The sequence below is a fragment of the Lygodium microphyllum genome, chromosome 15 (assembly GCF_053477565.2).
Source record: "Lygodium microphyllum isolate KBCC chromosome 15, Lygodium_microphyllum_v1.1.10, whole genome shotgun sequence".
NCBI lineage: Eukaryota > Viridiplantae > Streptophyta > Polypodiopsida > Schizaeales > Lygodiaceae > Lygodium > Lygodium microphyllum.
Window position 1 is genome coordinate 69,666,607 of NC_141149.1, and position 19,322 is coordinate 69,685,928.

Genomic DNA, 19,322 nt, shown 5'->3' on the forward strand with positions numbered 1-19,322 from the left:
ATGGTGAAGCCACACCCATTTCGTTGAACGTCATGACCCAATCCTCCACCTAAATTTAGCTGAAATTCACCTTCAAGCCTGAAAAATCCAAGCCTTAGAGCTTCCAATTTTTGGCACGCTTCCTGAGGTTGCTGCTAAACCCTAATTTCTGCTATAAATTAGGGTTAACAACGGAGAAATTTGCAATTTCTCAGCCTCCAAGGATTCAAATGCTGAGATCTTCGGAGCAAGACTGTGAAATGATAGGGAGATGAGAGAGAAAGCTATAGAGAGAAAATTCAGAGTTTTGTCGCAAAGAATGATTGAAAATTAGTCAAATGCAACTATTGCCCTCCCACAATAGCTTGTAGATGCAAAGAACTGAAGAAAATCAGTCATTTACTGCTGCTGCCCTTTCTCAACAACTTGTAGATGATGTCACATGCTATTGATTGGTCTTCTCTTGCCCCTAGCTACCTCAAAAAGTCCTCCAATGGCTGCAAATCAAACCAGCAACATCTCCTCCCTCTCTCTTGCAGGCTGAATACACTAAGAGTGCCTCTCTCCAACATCTAAAGACGTTTTTCAGTCTTGCATGGGCATTTTTGACAAGTAGCAGCCTTCCCAAATGGTCTTTCCAGCATTAGCCATAATTAAATATTAATTTTCAGTGTTTAAATACTGAAAATTAATCTAACAGTTATTTTGGTGCCCTAAAAAATAATTTGACGAGCCAATAAATAAATTGGCCAGGCATCTTCCACTCCCCACTCCCGAGTGTCTTTGTGCCATCTTTGACCATCAGATTGGCCTTAGGTACCATTAAAAGCCACTTCTCTAGTGTCACCAACTGACACTTATGGCCAAATGAATGACCTAAGCCAACAACTAGCACACCAGATACCACCAAGTACCTATGCCGCATAACTTATGACAACTTTTACCTTTGACATCCCGTGATTTCCTCAGGTCCTGAGCTCGTAAATTTACTCTAACCCCAATTGTACCTCACATATGCAACATTTACTTAACCATGTGATTAAAAATTAATCCACAAGTTAAGTGAGGTTTCAAAAACACATGTCCTCATGACACTCAATGTGCATATCACCCGTCATCCTTCTGCCTAACAATTGCAAGCCATCATCTTCTACCCACATCCACAACATCCTCCTACTGCCACTAGCTGCCATGTAGCATCCATCAGCTGCACATGTTTGCCGCCAGCCATCTTGACCTTGTCTCCTGCTGTTCAGAGGCCCTTCTACCCTGCTGCAAATGCTATGACCTGGTCCACAGCATTCTCACCATCACCAAACATCACGCAACCTGCTAACCAACTGCAGCCTGCTACAACCTCTTCCACAGCAGGCGACCTGTTTTCCAGCATCTGTGAGACCTGTTTACAGCCATGGAACCTGCTACAGCTTTGTGTCCTCATCATCATAAGCTGCATTTTCAGTCACACACTCCAGGCTGATCTGTATATTGCCATCCAGATGGTCCTCAAGATCAGATTTCCAGACATTCTTCATCAGATTCAACACTTCAAAGGCTGTTGCCAGGTTGTACACTGCTGCATTTTGCCACTCTTGCCCCAAAGGTTGCCACATTTTGATATTCAGCCTGCTGTCCTCATCCCTCTACATCAGATTTCCAATCATAGACATCATCAATTGGCCCTTTTTCTGCCATACGACTTCACTGTCAGCTCCATCTACTCCAGATTTGATGGTATTGCTGCACTAGGACCTGTTCTCCAAGGACAATACTCTCCCTCCCTCGACTCCCATGAGAGATCGTGACAGTCGGACATCTTTTCTCCTTGAGCTCCATTTGTGTCTTATTCTATCCATACATCCATTCATTAGTATTTGTTCCTGTGTGACATTCAAGTTCCTTTCTTTTTCATTCTTGTCTAAGTTCTCTGTGTTTTAGATGTGTTCATACACTCTTAGGATTTTCCCTATGCAAACCCTAGCATATCTTCACACCCTTGTCTCTATCTAGCATGAGTCTGCTCTCTCTCCCTCATGCTAGCATAGCCCCCCTCTACCTAGCAATGTGCTGTCTCTGATGCTCTATATCACTCCTCTTACAAGACTGCATCCTACTACTTCACTTGTCTCGAAGGGAAGTCTGTCACTAACATGTCCATGTCCTAGGACAATATACTACAAGATGGCCTATCATCTTGCAAGTGAAACACTACCCAAGAAGGCCTCAATATGAAATGGTCAAGAATAGGAATTCTCCACAAATGGATGGAATCCTGATAGTCTGAGGAAGGGCATCAAGAGATCCCTATAAGGACAATAACCCTCACTGGGAGTCCTCCTAGACTATGCCAACAAAGGTCTTGTCTCTCTCTATGGCATGACTAAACACACTTCCAATCTCAGATAGGTAGGGAGTGAAGTATTTGCTAAGGCCTAGAAAGGAGATAGTGATGGTAGTGCCATCCCTGAGTGTAGAAGAGTCTCGGTCTTCCAACCATCTGTTAAAATATGCTACTAAAGCTCTGATATCAAGCACTAGTGGCAAGTGCTGCCTCCATTTGCTAGACTGAGCTGAATTGGATATTAAAATATGTGTCAAGGATCTGTCTACAGGTGAAACACTACCCAAGGATGTTAAAGTAAGAAACTTTGAACTATGAATCCTTCATGAATGGATGGAATCTTGATGGCCTAAGGAAAGGCATCAAGAGATCCTTGTAGGGACAATAACCGTGATTGTTAAGTGACAATGGGGACCCTCCAAGACTATGTCACAAAGATCTTGTCTCTCTCAATGCCATGGCCGAATGCACTGCCAATCTTGAACAAATAGGGAGTGAAGATTTGTCAAGGCCTAGATAGGAGATAATGATGGCCGTGCTTTCCCTAAGTGTAGAATTGCCTTGGCCCTCCACCCATCTGTTAAGTTTGATACTAAAGATCTGATGTCAAGCAGCAGGCTGGTGGCAAGTGCTACCTCCATTTGCTAGAGTGAGTTGAACTAGATCCTCAAGCACCCCTTCTACCAAGGTATCACTTGGGTAACCCTAGTTTGGGTGCCAATAAAAGCATCCTAGTTTGAGTCCTTAAAGGTATGCATGGGAGATGATCTACAACCATTTTGCAAGCCAAAGATGATGCCTCTATCCATGAAAGTGAGATTTGTGCTTAAAGCAAAGTGAATAGTTAGGAAGGCATCATCCAATGCTACACATAGGGGCTGCATTGGAGTCCGCTAATCTTGGTTGGGGACCAGCTGCAATCTCGTGAGTCTCACTCATTCCTATCTACAATGCTAAGGTATCTTAGGCATCTTGTTTAAACCCTTCTTGCATGAACCAGATTCTTGAGTGAAAATAGCTATCATTATTGTTAACCATCTCGAATACCATCAAAATGCTCAATTAAGTTAAAGCCAATGATGCTAAGATGAGACCTCCTCATAAGCTAAAATTAACCTAGAAGTTGTAAATAGCTTATGTAAGCAAAGCAAAAATTTCTACAAATAGCTAGAAAACCCCAAAATTTACAAAAACTTGCAACAATTTGTCAAAACTAGATGCAACGATGGAAATGTAGGAAACTGCTGTAATAGGCTGCATAACACACAAAAAAAAAGAGAGAGAAATGAGAAACACTACAACAAGAAATCAGAAGGGATGCTCAAGAAACAGAATCCATATACCAAGACATGAGATAGTATAGAAGCAATAGTGAGTCACCAATTGTGTGGCCACTGGCACTCCCTCCCTCTCTCCAACGAAACTTCATGTAGGAATACACAAGATGAAGTGATGGGAGGAGGGAGCACTTGGTCTATAAATAGGTCGCCCCAAAATGAATCGGTCGGCCTGCAAATAAAAGCCAAGAAAATAAAATCCGCCACATAAATAGCGACCACATCACTAGAAAAGGCAAATGCCTAGCCCACTGATACATACATAGACTCACACATAAACTAACATATCCTCTAGCACAATCAGCATGAATTCGAGTAGGAAAAAAGGTCCTAATTCAAAGTCCTAAAATCGAATGGTGGAAACCAAAACACTCAAGAGGAAACCCTAGAGCAGTAGACAATCAAAGAATATTTCGGAAAGTATGAACTTGTCTGTGAATTGTGATTGACCCTTGAATCCGTGCTTATGACAGCTGGATGAGGAAAACTACAGTAAGCTAAACCGGATTCTTAAGCGTTTCTATCCCAAGGGTACTGCCTGACATAACCCTAGCTAGAATGTTGCTAACAGCTGTCTAGATGGAACCCTTAAAGGTATGGATGGGAGGATGTTCTATAACCATTCTGCAAGCCAAAGAGAATGCCTCAAGGGCCTCACTCTATCACTGAAGGTGAGCATTGTATCCTAAGCAAAGCAATAGGCAGGAAGACATTGGCAAAGGGTGCACATGGGGCTGCATTGGAGTACCCAAGTGATGATGGTGGACCAGCTTCAATCTTGCGCATCTCATTTGTTCTCCTTTTGTCTACCGTATCTTAGACATTTTGTTCAAACACTTATTGCCTTGTTTCAGACACATGGGGAGCAGGAAGAGAGGGAAAAGGGGAGAAGGAGGCACCTTGGGCAAGAAAGTGGATGAAGGCTGTGAGGATGGAAGAGGCAGCTGAAGAATCTTCCATGAGGAGAAAAAGAGGAGGGAGGATTGGACAGTTGGAGCACCAAGAGGGCAGTGTTTGATGAGCAGCAATGTAGGTGCATGTGAGGAGGTGGGAATGCTGGTAGAGAGAGTTGGAGGGACGCAAGCGCAATGGCAAAGAAGGAAGGAAGCTGCTGCTGTGGAGGGCAAACTGATCTACATAGAACCAACAAGCAATAAATTAAGATAGCACTAGAGAGAGCTGAAGGCGAGGGTGGAGCAGGAGGAAGGGTAGCACTGTGCAGGGGAGGGGGTAGCAATGCAAGAAGAGGGGCGGCATTAAGGTGGTGCTATGCAGGGGATGAGTAGGCAGTGAAGCAGGATGGGTGTGGTGGCACCAGTGGAGCTAGGAATGGGGGCATCACTATGTAGGGAGGGGCAGCAACTGAAACGCTATAAACGGAAACAGCTAGAGTTTCATTGAAAGGCAAGTGACATGCAACACCAGGACATCAACAAGGCACATGTGGATCCAAGCTCATCGCAGCTTCCTCCCAACAGCATCTTCGTTAGATGCAAAAACCTCATGGCCTCGTTGGGGCTACAAGACCATGCTGAAGACAATGATGGAGGAAGTGGCCATTAAGTGGAAGACTGCTACAAAAACCTCTAAGACATGGATAAATCTCTTTATCAAAAGAGATATTAATCCTTCACCTTTACAATGGAGCAGGACGTCTAGCTCACAGGAGACAATTTAGATTGCTCTGACTTCAAAAGAGACATACTAATCCTTCACCTTTACAATGGAGCAGGACGTCTAGCTCATAGGAGACAATTTAGATTGCTCTGACTTCACAGATTGCTCTCATAAGAGGATTAAAGTGGTCGCTCACAATGATAGGAGATGATATTAAGCCCAATCTCATGACTTTGTATGATGAATGGAATCATCAGATCTATCAAAGGGGGACCCACAAAGAGTTCAATGGGATCCAAGGGAGGGAGTGGGTTTGGAGAGATCCCTTTCAAGATAGAACCTATAATGTTTTCTTTTTTTGGATTAAAAACTAGGTTGGCAAGAGGATAGGATTAGAGCACTGTGATAGACATAGTTCTCTTCGGCTTTTTGCTCACTTACAAAGAGTATTGAATGGTAGTTTTATACCCAAGAAGACTCTCTCTTCCTATGGTTTCTAGCACGCACATTTTGGCACTTGGCACTCAGCTTGGTTGCAGCAGGTTTCCTGTAGCTTGCACTAGATGCGGAGAGCCGGAGGAGACTCAAAGACACTGCTTGTGGAACCACCACAAGAGTCTTCATAGTACATCGACTGACACACTGATTATGACTTGGGAGACAATAGCTAGCACATGAAGATAAGAAGATGCTTCTCTTAGCATTGGGATACGGGCACCTTCCATCTAGACTCGACTGTCACACATGGTTTGGTATTACAGAGCCCAAGCAGCTGTTCATCTAGCCCTTGTAGTAGACTTTTCTTATTTTTTGTATCATTGGAGTCCTTTACAAGGCCATTTGTATTTGTATTTTATGTCCAGAAGTTTATTGCCGAGGTGCTTATTGATACATTTATCTTTTTATTTGATTAAAAAGCATGTGCACTCTTGGCAATACCAAAAATACTTACTTTGGTTACACGTTGATTTTCATTCTCTAAGGATCTTTCTCGTCTTGATAAGATGTCTTTCCTTTCTCCAATAGCATCCAGTCTACCCCATAGGCCTTGTTGCTTCTGCACCAGCACACAAATGCTTTTGGACATACTCCAGTGAATAGAAGAAAAGTGAGGTAAAGAAGAACTATACTAGAAGCCTCTAGTTCTTGTCGTCAAAAACAAACTAAGGTTACGTCGTCAAGCAGACAGACTTTGTCATATTGGTAAGAGTGTGAGTTTATTCAGATACTGTGTGACATATCTCACATGATCTTAAGACTTATTCATACACTAATAGGACACTGGGAATTATCATGTGGATCTTTTGATGCTACAGCAGGCCACCAACAGGCTTTTATGGATACCAAATCATCTGGTCCTTTTCTAAAAGAAGCCATATTGGCACTATTCACCGCCCCGCTTGGCTTTTTCCCCCATCTATGAAAGACTGACAATCTAGAGCAGTCAGCCAGGGTTATATTTCTCTTGTTTCCATTTGAACGTTTCTTTTCTTTTACCCCTTATTGTTTGTACACTTTAACTGATAGAAGGATACTTTCATTTAAGAAAAACAACTCTGTTTACCTTTACCAAAAAGAATCTGACAGCATCATTCTCAAGAACAGCGGAGCTTTTGCTAGAGTCAACATCTCCAAACAAATCAACTTGAAACAAATAAGGAGAGCAGTTGACTTTGATGTAGCAATCACTTGCTGCATCAAAAAAGATCCATTTAGCAGAGCTAGCATTCCATCATACAACGAGCAATAAAATTGCCACCAGTTATGAAACATAATGGAGAAAACAACCTCGCTTTTATACATCATGCTAAGATTCAAAAGCTGACATATTGTGATACTTATACTGAAGTGCATACCCTGAGCTGAACCTCACTCTACCCAGCCACTGCCTGGCTCCTTCCCTCCTCTCTTCAGCTGTGCTGCCTTTTGCTCCTGCAGCAGCTGACACCTTCATCCTGCAGCCTTCATGCCATTATTCAAGTACTCTCACCATCTTCCAGCAGCCTCCTTCAGAATACAACAGCCCTTTCACCTCTGTCCAAGCCAATCTCTCTCACTCTCTCCCACTATACGGCAGCCTCCTTCAGTATACAGCAGCCCTTTCACCTCTGTCCAAGCCAATCTCTCTCTCTCTCCCAATATACGGCAGTCTCATGAACACACACCAGGCTGACCATCTCTGTCAAGCTCCTCCCGCCGTAATCCTCTATAGATGGCTACAGCATAGCTCCAGCAACGCTATGGGTCAGCTCCAGCAAAGCCACATGAACGCGTTAGCATGGCCAGAGCGTAGCTCCAGCAATGCTGTGGATTTGCTCCAACAAATCCACAGAAGAACACATGGGAACAAGGCTTTTTCTCTTCCACTTGGGAGACCTTTACCTTTTCTTTTCTAAGGCTCGAGCTTTAGCATATCCAAGAAGGTAACTTTTCCAGCCAGCTACTTTTTCAACAAGAGTGGTTACTCCCAATCAGCTTTGCCCGAGTGGTTACTCTAGCAGCTGCTGCAAGCAGCAACTGTTACTCTCTAGAGCCTACCTAACAGAGTCATGATGCGCTGCAGAAACGGTTACTTTAGGGCAGCTATCTTAGAGCAGAGCACTGGCCCATGCAACCAGTCCATCTCATAAGAATGTCATACTGGCATATGCAAGGCGTGAGAACCGTGCAGAGTGAGCAAGACCTATTGAGCAGCATCGTAAAGTTTGTCTAAGGTCTTACTTTAGCTAATGAGTTGTAAAGTTTGTCTGCAGTACATCACTTTCTGTTGGGCATTCTCAAGTTCATGCATTGGTGAGGTGAAGTGCCTGATCAAGAACTTTATTTTATCAAGAGGAAAAGGGAGCCCAGCTAGGCCAAAAGTAGCCTGGGATGTTATTATTCAGCTGAGATCTAGAGAGGCTTGAGAACTCATAGACCCAAACAGCCAGAGCAAAGCCTTATTGGTTAAGCTCATTGTTAGGGGTCTCCTTGAAAGTGGGGAGCTGGTGAATGAAACTTTTGCTATGGGGCTTCAGTTACTACACCTACATATGGAGGACCATGGCAGCCTAGCATTCACTAGATCTTTTAGGACATCACGACCAAAGACTCAAGGAGGAGCTTTGAGGTGAGATTCGCAATTGCCATAACAAAGCCTAGAGATCTATTTCATATGGCCTTCATCAGTTACCACTGAGACCACAATTGAAGCATGCAATGTGGCCTTCTTTATCTATACCACTAGGCTGGGGAGGAGGACTTGGATGAGCAGGATCGAAGCACAGCCAGCAGCCACTCCTCACTAGCATAGAGAGGGAATCTCAGGTCATTTTTTCGAAGACTTTTGGAGGAGGTTTGACAACAGCTTCAGGCCAAGGAAAATTTCTCTCTTCCTATGGCTAGTTACTCATAGGAGATTTGCCTATGGCTCAGCTATGGCAAGGTCCCAGTAGCATGTGTGAGATATGGTGAGCCAAAGGGGAGACAAGAGACTCAGAGATCAATGATGCTCTCTATGGGAGGTGATAGAGGCTGCATGGTGGTTCTGAGAGGATGAGGAGGAGGAGAGATCCCTTCTTGCAGACTTGGGATTCCAGCACCTTTCACCTAGCCCCTCGTATGGTGTGATATTATAGCTCACTAAATTCGTTGTTCACACCCATTGTGTTAATGATGTACTGAGCTACTCTCTACAACGTTCTTTGTACTTTGTATTTTACCTGTGTTATTAGTAGAATTTCCTTTTGGGAAAAAAAAAGAAACACAAAATGTAGAATAACAACAGTGGAACACAGTCTGTAGAATGCTCACATGAGAATGGATGAATACGGTACAGCTAGGACCTCAAACCTCCGTGTCTCGATGACTAGGGGTGAGGTGAGCTAAGATGGTGTTAGACACATCAAGAACAGCTCCACGAGTGTGGTACTTGAGACACATCCCGAAATGCAGCAGCAGCAGTCCACTGGGTGTAGATGATGTTGTGGCAGCAATGGAGGGAGAAAAATGTAGTCCTCCAAGCAGCCAGATGTTTCTATGACTTTGGGTAGCAAAAACACAGCTATGTTGGCTGTCCCCAAACACCAAAATGGAGAGAATGATGGCAACAGCAGGCTGTCCATGACCAGCATCTGAAAACACAGGTATGCTGATGATTAGGTCACTTGATGTAGACAGCAGCTGAAAAGCCTCCAAATGGTGAAAACCCAGATAGAACAAGGCTGATGACTGCATAAAACAAGAGGGCACCCTTTGCTTGTCCCAGGATGAAGCAGATGGTGGGAATGCACTAATGCTGCCGTCCCACCCCTGCACTCTCTGTTTGGCGCTAACCAGCCGCTGCCTATCACACCATACCTCCTCCCCAGCTACCCCACAATCCTGCCACCCCATGCTGACCCTACTTGGCTATGCAGCCTGCAACCTGCCGCCTGGTCACTTCACACTGCCCTTTCTTCTAGTCACCTACCTCCCTACTGCCTCCAGCCTGTCCTTCTGCTACCACCCCTGCTACACCCTTCTGCTGATAGAAAAGCCAGTGCCCTTTCTTCTAGTCACCTGCCTCCAGCCTGTCCTTCCCCTACCACCCCTGCTACACCCTTCTGCTGATAGCAAAGCCAGTGCTGATGGGTCAAGGCATCTTTATGGTTTCATTCATTTTCGCAAATGCAATGCAAGAGCTTATCAACAACTCTCAATCGTATCCATTAAGGGTGTCAATGGTCATCTATATGGTTTCGTGGTACACTGAATTTACAAATTCAAACTTCAAGCTTCATCATCATTTCCCAGACTTACCATCACCCTCCTCTTCCTTGGCCTTGCAGTCAAACACCACCGGCTGCTGGAGGATTTCAGGTGACTCTTTGGCACAATGCTTCCTGCCCAATTCACTGATACAGTGATGGGTGCAGGGTACCAAAGGTTGTGGTAGTGGAAGATACAAAGAAATCCCAAAATTCCTAGAGATTGAGGTAGGAAGGCATCAGTTTAAGCGACAGATCATACTCACAGCAACGGACAGCCTGGGTAGTTCCTTAGATGCCATGCTTTTGGGCAACAAGCCTCCAAGTGCTTCGCACCCACCTCCACCCCCACCAGTCAAAAGTATTAGAGATTGTCACGTCAATAGCCACGTCAGCAGCCATGTCATCACTGCCAGGGCAAATGCCACACTGCTTCACTCTAACATGGTATCAGAGCATTGAAGGACTGACCTAGGGTGGACCTATTTGAAGAGGAGTTTTCAGCACGGCACAAGGCTGTGTTTTCAATGTTCAAGTGCGAGCAGGTGGGCTGCACATCAGAACAAGGCTGAGGCAAGCGTGGGTGTGCAACAAAAGAGAAGATTTGCGGAAGCTGCTGCTATTTTTCTGCTGTTAGAGAAGGAAGAAGGCTGTGTTTTTGTCCTTCAAGTGCAGATTTTACCTTTTCGTCACCTCAAGCAGCTGAAGAAGGTTCGGGAATCGGAGACGAGCCCTAGAAGGCTGCGTTTTCGCAGTCAGAGGGGGCTTCTTTGTGTTTGTGCAAGCATTTCACGTGAAGATGTCTACAGAGACTAATGTGGAGTTCTACACGATCATGGACTGGAAGGTGCCTGTCCTATCAGCTCTTCCATCATATCAGAAGCTTGATGGCAACAATTATCGTATTTGGCGAGTGATGATGTTGGCCATATTGGAGTCTTATGATTTGGCGGAGCTTGTGATGGAGGAGATCAACCGGCCCTTGGTGAGAGATGAGTTCAAACTCTCTTCAAGTGCTCGTATGGAGTTGACCAAAGCCCTATCTCATTGGAACAAGTTGAATGCCAAGATTCGTTCTTTTCTTTTTCTGTCTTGTACAACAGCCGTGATAGCCCATATCGAGCACTTGACAATGGCTTGGAAGATATGGCTAGAGCTTAATCAAATGTACAACCAGATGACCCTTATGAAGAGGGTTTCTTTGGAGATACAGATGCGGACCCTATCCATAAATAAGTCTTCTTCTCTTCGGGAACACATCAATAAGCTTCGGCAACTTCAGATGCAGGTTCAAAATGCGGGGAAACCCATTTCCTTCAAAGGCATGGCGATCACTTTATTGTCCCAGTTGCCGCCACAATTCAGTACCTTTTATTCCGCTCTTATTGCATCAGGATGGGAGTTGACTCTTCGACGGGAAGAGTTGGTTCCTATGGTCTTGGACCAAGAGGAACAATTGAAGGGACAGAATGCTTCCAAATCGGAGGCATTGGTTGATCAAGCCTCTCGAGTCTCAAAAGAAAGGCAAGGACCATAAGAAGAAGGAGAACAACAAATCCAAAAAGGACAAAGAGCAAGAATCGACATGCCATATTTGTGGTAAGCTTGGCCATTGGAAGAAGGATTGCCCTGACAAGGACAAGAAGGATGCCAAGAAGAAGGACACGAAGGATTCCGGAGCGGTGGCTACACCCTCATTAGCTACTTTTCTACACTTAGCGGTCATTAAGAACCCTACACCGAAGACTTCTGATCCTGCGATGACAATTCCCCACGCTCGAGAGTGAATCGTGGACAGTGGTACCTCATGGCACATGACTCCTTCGACAGTTGGTGTTGCCCATTTGCGACCATCGCGTGGACATTCTCATAGGAGATAGCTCTTCTGTGTCTATTGCTGCAAGGGGTAAGATGCAGCAGATTCCAGATGGACGTGGTGATACCCACACTTCCGAGGTGTTACATGTGCTAGGTTTAGGGTATCATTTGCTTTCGGTCCATAAGATTTGTTCTCTTGGTCTCTTGGTGGAGTTTGACAGTGATGTTGTTCGAGCTCTTGATCGTGGATCCAGGAAGGTTCTCTCTTCAGGGTATGAGGAGAATGGCATCTACAAATTGAAGTCTTCTTCTGCTTTTACCTCTCTTCTTCTTACCTCTCAGACACAATCCGAGCTATGGCGTGCTCGGTTTGGCCACCTGAACTATGAGTATCTTCGGAAGGCGTCGCGAGGCTCGCTTATTCAAGGTTATCACTTGTATCTGACAGATCACAGCCTACTAGTGACAGAGACAGCACTCGGGCTGCCGGAGATCGAGGTTCTCAAGGCGGAGACATACGCAGATATTCTCTCTACATCCGTGTATAATTCTACATTCTTAAACAGCATTCTTCACTGCAGACTTTCTGCATTTCACTATCTCTTTCTCTCTCTCTCTTCTCTCTCCATTCACTCTTTGTCACAGTCATTCGCTTCTGCATTGCTTCACTCTGACAAAAAGTGCCTTCTTGAACGCTTACTTGGAGGAGGAAGCCTATGTTGAGTTGCTTCTAGATTTCCTTCTACAGACCATAAAGACAAGGTCTTTCATTCCCAGAAAGATCTTTTTGGGCTGAAGCAAGCACTAAATTCTTCGTTCCATAGGGTGGACGAGTTCCTTCGAACTCAGAATTATCATTCTACCCCTTATGACCTAAACCTATATGTAAAATCTACCTCAAAAGGGGGTTAGCTACATTCTTTTATACACTGATGATCTATTTATCACAAGCTCAAATTGTGCTACCATAGCAAATATAAAGACCTAGCTTTGTTCTACATTCGAGATGACTGCAATTGTCTTGTTTTTGGGATGGAGATAGTTCAATTTGGAAATAGTATTTTTGTCTCACAACAAAAGTATACCCTTCAGTTAGTTGAGTAATATTGCACTGATCAAACAAGGCTTGTGGCCATGCCTCTTGATCCCACTACCAAGCTTTTTAAGGATTCCTTCAATCAACCTTTCAATGAACATACTTATAGATCAATTGTAGGAAAATTACTTTGCTTGATTCAAACCTTGTATATTTTGTTTTTTTACTCTATCAGTATTTCAACATACCAAAGATGTCACATCCAATTGCCTACATACATGTGTTGAGATATTTTCGGTGTACTTATACTTATGGCCTAACAAATGGTCATGGTTTGCTTTTGCAAGGACATACTGATTCAGAGTGGATTGGAGATCCCGACACCCGGCGTTCTCACACGGTGACTACATTTTCTTTGGGCACAACTCCCATTTCTTGGTCAAGCCATAAGCAAGAGACACTCATTGCTTCCACATCCAAGTCAAAGTATCGGGCCCTCTTTGATAACAACACACAGGCTATCTACCTAAGGGGCTTACCAACAATACTACATTTTCATGTACTTCACCAATTGTCCTTTATTACGACAACCTGAGTGTTATTGCACTAGCCAGTAACCCTACTATCAGATCATAGACATAGTACGTTGGTATTCAATATCACTTCACCAAGAGAGCAGGTTGAGCTAGGTACCATCCTCCTAGAGTTTGCGCTTTCATTGGACAATTTTGCAAATATTTTAACCAAGACGGCAATCATTCGATTCTCCAATTAGTGCTACCCAGAATCAACGTCGATGCACCCTCCCCTACAACTTCAGATTGACAAGGAGAAGGTGATTCCCTCTAGCTTTCCCTTTCACTTTGAGAGAGGCCAGCTCTCTTTTCTTAAAGGCGATAGGGTTTTGGCACAAACTGTTATTTATTTGTATATCATAGCATTATCCATATCCTCTAGATGACTATGATTGTAAAAGAGTGCTTAGGCAAGTAAATAATTCACTTAAGAGGATACTGTCCAAGTGGCACCATTACATAGCATTTTGCATGAGCATGATGATTTTCACTACCTCTTGCATCACCCCATGCATTGGCATTCTGTTCTTATAAATATGCATCTATGTGCATTTGTCCCTTTTTGGTCAAAGAGTGGTCGGCTCCTAGATCCACTATATTCACAACATCTCACATGGCAATCTCTTAGGACAATCTTCCTTTGCTTCCATCTATCTTTTTTTGCTTAATCCACACCCATAGATTTTTTCATCACCGATACCCAATGTGTTGAGATGGCAAGCTCAACACATGCAGACATCAATGATGGACTGTCTGTTTAGATAAATCTGCATGTCTACAGTTAGTATGGTTGGGAATGCTCCTTGACTGAAATCTGCACCCTATGCTCTCACTTCATCAATGATACCATGTAAGAGTATACAAGGGAAAAAGGAACACGAATATAGAGAGAGATAGAGAAAAAGCTGAAGACGAAGGAATAAAATATTGCATTGACTAAATAACAATGCTAAATACAATAATGAGGATTGATCACTCCTTGCACACAGTCCTAAGCATCAATAAGGATACCAAATCATGCTGAGATGATGATGGCAGCACCAATGTCAAAGAGTATCAGAGGTGGAAAGTGCAAAGCTTGCACCAAACAAGTGAAGTGCCAAGTGAGAAAGGGCTACTATAAATAGCCAACTCCCACCAAAATTGGCCAACTGCAAAAATACAACTGCTCTTGGGAGAGGCAATAAATGTTGGAAATGCTGGCCAACTGCTCCTGTCCAGTCCGACTACAATAAATGCGCAGTCTGCTGACATGGCAGCCCATACATGTGGCACAAAAAATGATAGACACTATCATAAACCTAGACAATCTAGGAAATGTATACTAATATGTGCAAACACCAAGAAAAGACAAAAAATGCAACTGAAACTGCCAAAGCTCCTATGTCTCTGTCAGACTCTAATAAAAAGCTCACAACCAAAAGATGGCAAACTAACATGACTAACACAAGCAGGCTAACATTATGATCCTCACATAGCCACTCACTTATCACTTATTATATTTGGTTAGTTACACCTACCTACAATTGGCATAGTTTTAGCGCCACTCGATTAGCATAGTAAGTTATGCACCATTTCACTTAGTAGGCCACTCTCCTTTAAGTTGTATCTTATCTTTATATTGAGAGAAGGAGAAGAAAGAGAATCAGCAAGAAAGGGTTTTGACCTCCATCTCTCTTTTCTTGTGTTCATGAGTGAGCTTCTTCTTGCATGTATTGTTTGTGTTCAGCATAGTAGCTCATGCAAGTTCCCCACCACATGATTTGTGGCATGGTATCAAAGCGGCGCCACTAAGAAAGGCTGGTTTTGAAGACTTAAGTAAAGGAAACATGTAAGAAGATCTCCCATTCTCTCTCTCCTTCCCTTGGATAGTACCTATGGAGGCTCTGCAAGTAGGGCAAAGTAAAAATCTTAGATTATTGTGAGATTTGTATACAAATAGAATGGTATATATTTTGCAATTTAGCCACCACTCATCCCCAACATTAGGGAGTTTTTTTTTCTAGAAAATTCAGTTTTCTCTACCCTCTTTCTCTCTCCCATTTGCTTTCCACTTGTACATGCACATTCACAAATACCTCAATCTTCACAAGGAATGAGAGACCCAGGTAGACAATTTGAATGTTTTCACTATCTTTGATTGCTTCCTCAGGACATACAAAGTTTTTTGCCCTTCAAGTATTGCCTCGCCACAATGTCCAAGTGAATTGGACTCTCCCCTTTTTCTTCATTCATTCATCTAGCCTCTCTATTACAAGCATTGTGGAAAACTATGGATATAGGAAACATGCCTTTTGCTTTATCTATGAGACTTACTTAACGTATTCCAAAAATGAGTGATGATCCCCTTCATATTTTTGCTGGTTATATAGATACACTCATGTTATGGGGTAATAAAATTTTAAGAATCACGACTCCATGGATAAGTATGCTTATTTTACAAACTTGCACCCTTTGCTCTGAGAATTCAAAAAGCATCCATCGTCATTATAGCCCACCATCGTACGCCTAGTGAGCACAGTTGCTTGCGAAACCCATAACACACACACACACACACACACTCTCTCTCTCTCTCTCTCTCTCTCTCTCTCTCTCTCTCTACAGCTGTGAGGTCTTCAAACACCATATTGCACAAATTGAGGTTAGGCTTGCTTACTCAAGATATCCATGTTGGCAGGCGAGGCCGAGCGAATGGCCACCTGCAAGGTGACCCAGTCGGGGCTCTCTTGCCACATGTGGGATGGCGTGATCGGCATCGCTTGACTCTCTCTCTCTCTCTCTCTCTCTCTCTCTCTCTCTCCTCGAAAACGAGCTACCTATTGATTTCTTGACACATCGTGTAGCATGCAGGCTGGTTTACTGAATAAAGGCTAGCCATACGAGCAAGAAAATGTGTTGTTATTAAACATCACAAAGGCCTCGTTTTAAGAAAATACCATTATGAAAGCAACATATGAGTGTAGTGAAGGGGAGTTAATGGAAAAGAAAACAACAAGAGGTGGGTATACTTGAACCCACAAACTTATGATTGTAAGCTTAGATGGGGTATGAAAGTAATGATTCTAATTAAGGCCGCCTAATCGAATAATTATGCACATGCAGATTAATTGACACATGTTCTGTAAGCCTTCCTATGACTCTGCATGGGACAACGTATAGTTGGCACAACAACACCAACCATGGATGAGCAAGTAGCTAGAGAAGAATCAATCAACACACGAGAGCATAACATGTTGCAATTGGAGGCAAATCCCCAACAAGTAGCTGATTTCTAAAATACTCGCCAACTCCATTAGAAGAAACATGGAGGAGCGTTGAGAGGGATCATGCAAAAAGGTGGTCCTCAACATTGATAAAGCCTACTCCAACATGCCTCACTTCAACACCATGATGTTTCTAGTGTTCTTCACCAAGAAACACCCGAAGCCAATGGATGTAGAGCATGGTTCAATATGAGCCAATGGATGCAATGGCATGGTTCTTCACTAGAAAACACCCAAAGTCAATGGATGCAACAACATAGTTCAATACAATTCTCAAAGGTGATGGTGGTGTGGACCTAATCTACCATGGGGGAAAATGCTTTTTCAAGGTCATCTTTTACAAAAAGGAAGAGGGCCAAAATTCATTGGCCCAATGTGTATATGTATTAGGATTGAATCTTCTACATGTTAAGCCTTGGACACTTGTCGATACAAGTAGACATGCTTGGAAAAGATTTCTCGGTTTGGGTTGAGATCCCAAATCTCATTGCCTATCTATGGAACCTTCTTCCTAACATTGTCAAAGGGCTTAGAAAACCCTTGTACTTTCCACCCTTGGCAAGTCCATATAAAAATGGTCTATGTCTTCTATCTAACACAATGAAGCTCAACCTAAATATGCATGTGTGTGTGTGTGCCCTATATCGGAGAACTTACGCTCAAACTAGTATGGAGCAAGTTCGCACGTGCATGTTATGATTGTGGCATGTGCAGCCACTATTATAAGGAATGCCCCTCTGCAATGGAAGATAAAGGTGCTACTCAAGATCAACCTAGCAATGCAAAGCTAGGCTAAGTTCATGCACTTCACTTGGTGTAGGGCTATGGGTCACTCAAAAGTGGCTTTGCCAAAAGATGATTTGCTTAGATATGGAGAGTCCATCACCAAGGGAGGGGATGGTGCTTTGGTGTTGATTGCGGTAAGAAACTCTAAGATCAATTTGTGTGTTAGTAGTTTTGGAAATGGTAATCTCCTCCATTGTCAAGATTGTATTGTTGTGTCATTTGAGCTCAAGCAAGAATAAACCTAGGCATCTTTCATTGTCATACTTCATGACTAGATCACACACACACACACACACACACATCCAATTTGGCCTTATGTCTTAATATTGATTTGTGTAATTTCCCCTTCCCAAAAGCCTAAAGCCCCGAGTCCATAAGCCTTGTTTCCCTTCCACCAAAAAGCTTATCCCTCCCAAGACCCCAAGATCCAATTTGGCCTTATGTCTTAATATTGATTTGTGTAATTTTCCCTTCCCAAAAGCCTAAAGCCTTGAGTTCATAAGCCTTGTTTCCCTTCCACCAAAAAGCTTATCCCTCCCAAGACCCCAAGTGTAAGTGTGTGTGTGTGTGTGTTGGGGGGGTGGGGGGTGGGGGGGGAGGGGGCCGTGCGCACGCTCATGATCCTTATTGGTCTCAAATACCCACTTTTGTATATACAATTTTTTATACTCTATGGAAGTGGTTGGTATGAGAGCAAAGTTGTTGGATGATAACCACAAAGACCTTTGCTTTTTGCTCCAACCACATCACAACAACGTGAAGTTCCTGTGAAGAAAAGAGCATAGTGCAACACAAGGAATGCTTGTTTGAATTGAAAGGAGAAGCCACAAATTTATTAGTATTGCTTATAAGAGCATGGCTATTTTAAATAATTATAGCACTCCATTCATGTAAATATTACTAGGACATGTGTTAGCTCTATTTTTCTATTCCTCTTTTTATATTCTCTAAGTTTAGGTGCAAGTAAATATTTGATCTAATTAATAAATAGTCAAGTTATACAAAATTGAGGAACATGACTAAGCATAAACAACTAAGTATCTTAGTCATGTCTCATTCTAAGTTTTGCCTAGTTTACAAGAGAGACTCCAGTACCATTTAACTCTAAATATTACTTTAGTTTTGGGTTCTACCTTAACACCTTCAAACATCAAATTGAGTATAGTTCCCAAATTAGTTGAATGTTTGAGTCGTAACTAATTGGTACTCAATATATTTAAGGTTGTCTTAGGCCTCAATTTTGCCCAATACACAAATTCTAAGCTTCCTTTCAAACTTAACTTCTTGAAGACGTCCCTCCACAAAATGGCTACTATGAATCCTCCCTAGAATAGATAGTCATAGTCTCTTCCTCCCAAGAGTTGCATTTTCCATCAAATATTCTATTTCTTTTCTACTTTTCACTTATGAGCACACAACCCATTATACCTCTCCACCCAAATACCTTGTATGCTCAAAATTGTTGTTCTCTTATAACCAATACTAGTAACTTATTATTTATTCTTTCAATTCAAACAAACATTATGTCCTTGCTATGCTCCTTTCTTCGTGGCAACTTTGCATTATCGTACTATGGGTACATGAAAGTGAAGATACCATGTTATCACCTAACAACTTTTCTTCCCTTATGTCAACCAGTTTTGTCGACTGTAATAAATTGTAAATGCAAATGGGGTAACTGAGATTTAAGACAAATTAGGATATGTCTCTCTTGTGAAGGTGTTGTTTTGGAATTGCAGAGGGTTTCCATTGCATAAGGGTGAAAGCATTAATGCTATGGTTGGTGATGCTGACATTATGTTCCTCGCCAAGACATGGGAGCGGGAGACATGTAGAATTTTGG

At 42.9% G+C, this 19,322-nt stretch overlaps 1 protein-coding gene across 4 annotated transcripts in view; it reads right to left on the minus strand.

The window, feature by feature from the left end:
* Nucleotides 1-16,246, minus strand: part of LOC148024652 (uncharacterized) — a 287,185-nt gene extending 270,939 nt beyond the window's left edge. For all 4 annotated transcript variants that reach the window (XM_087693734.1, XM_087693733.1, XM_087693732.1 and 1 more), the window contains exons 1-3: nt 16,087-16,246; nt 6,839-6,966; nt 6,227-6,331 (exon numbers count right to left, since the gene is read on the minus strand). In XM_087693734.1, coding sequence (XP_087549860.1) covers nt 6,227-6,331; nt 6,839-6,966; nt 16,087-16,186 — 333 coding nt within the window. In that variant the 5' untranslated portion in view covers nt 16,187-16,246. The remainder of the gene's footprint in view (nt 1-6,226; nt 6,332-6,838; nt 6,967-16,086) is intronic.
* Between the last annotated feature and the right edge of the window lie 3,076 nt (nt 16,247-19,322).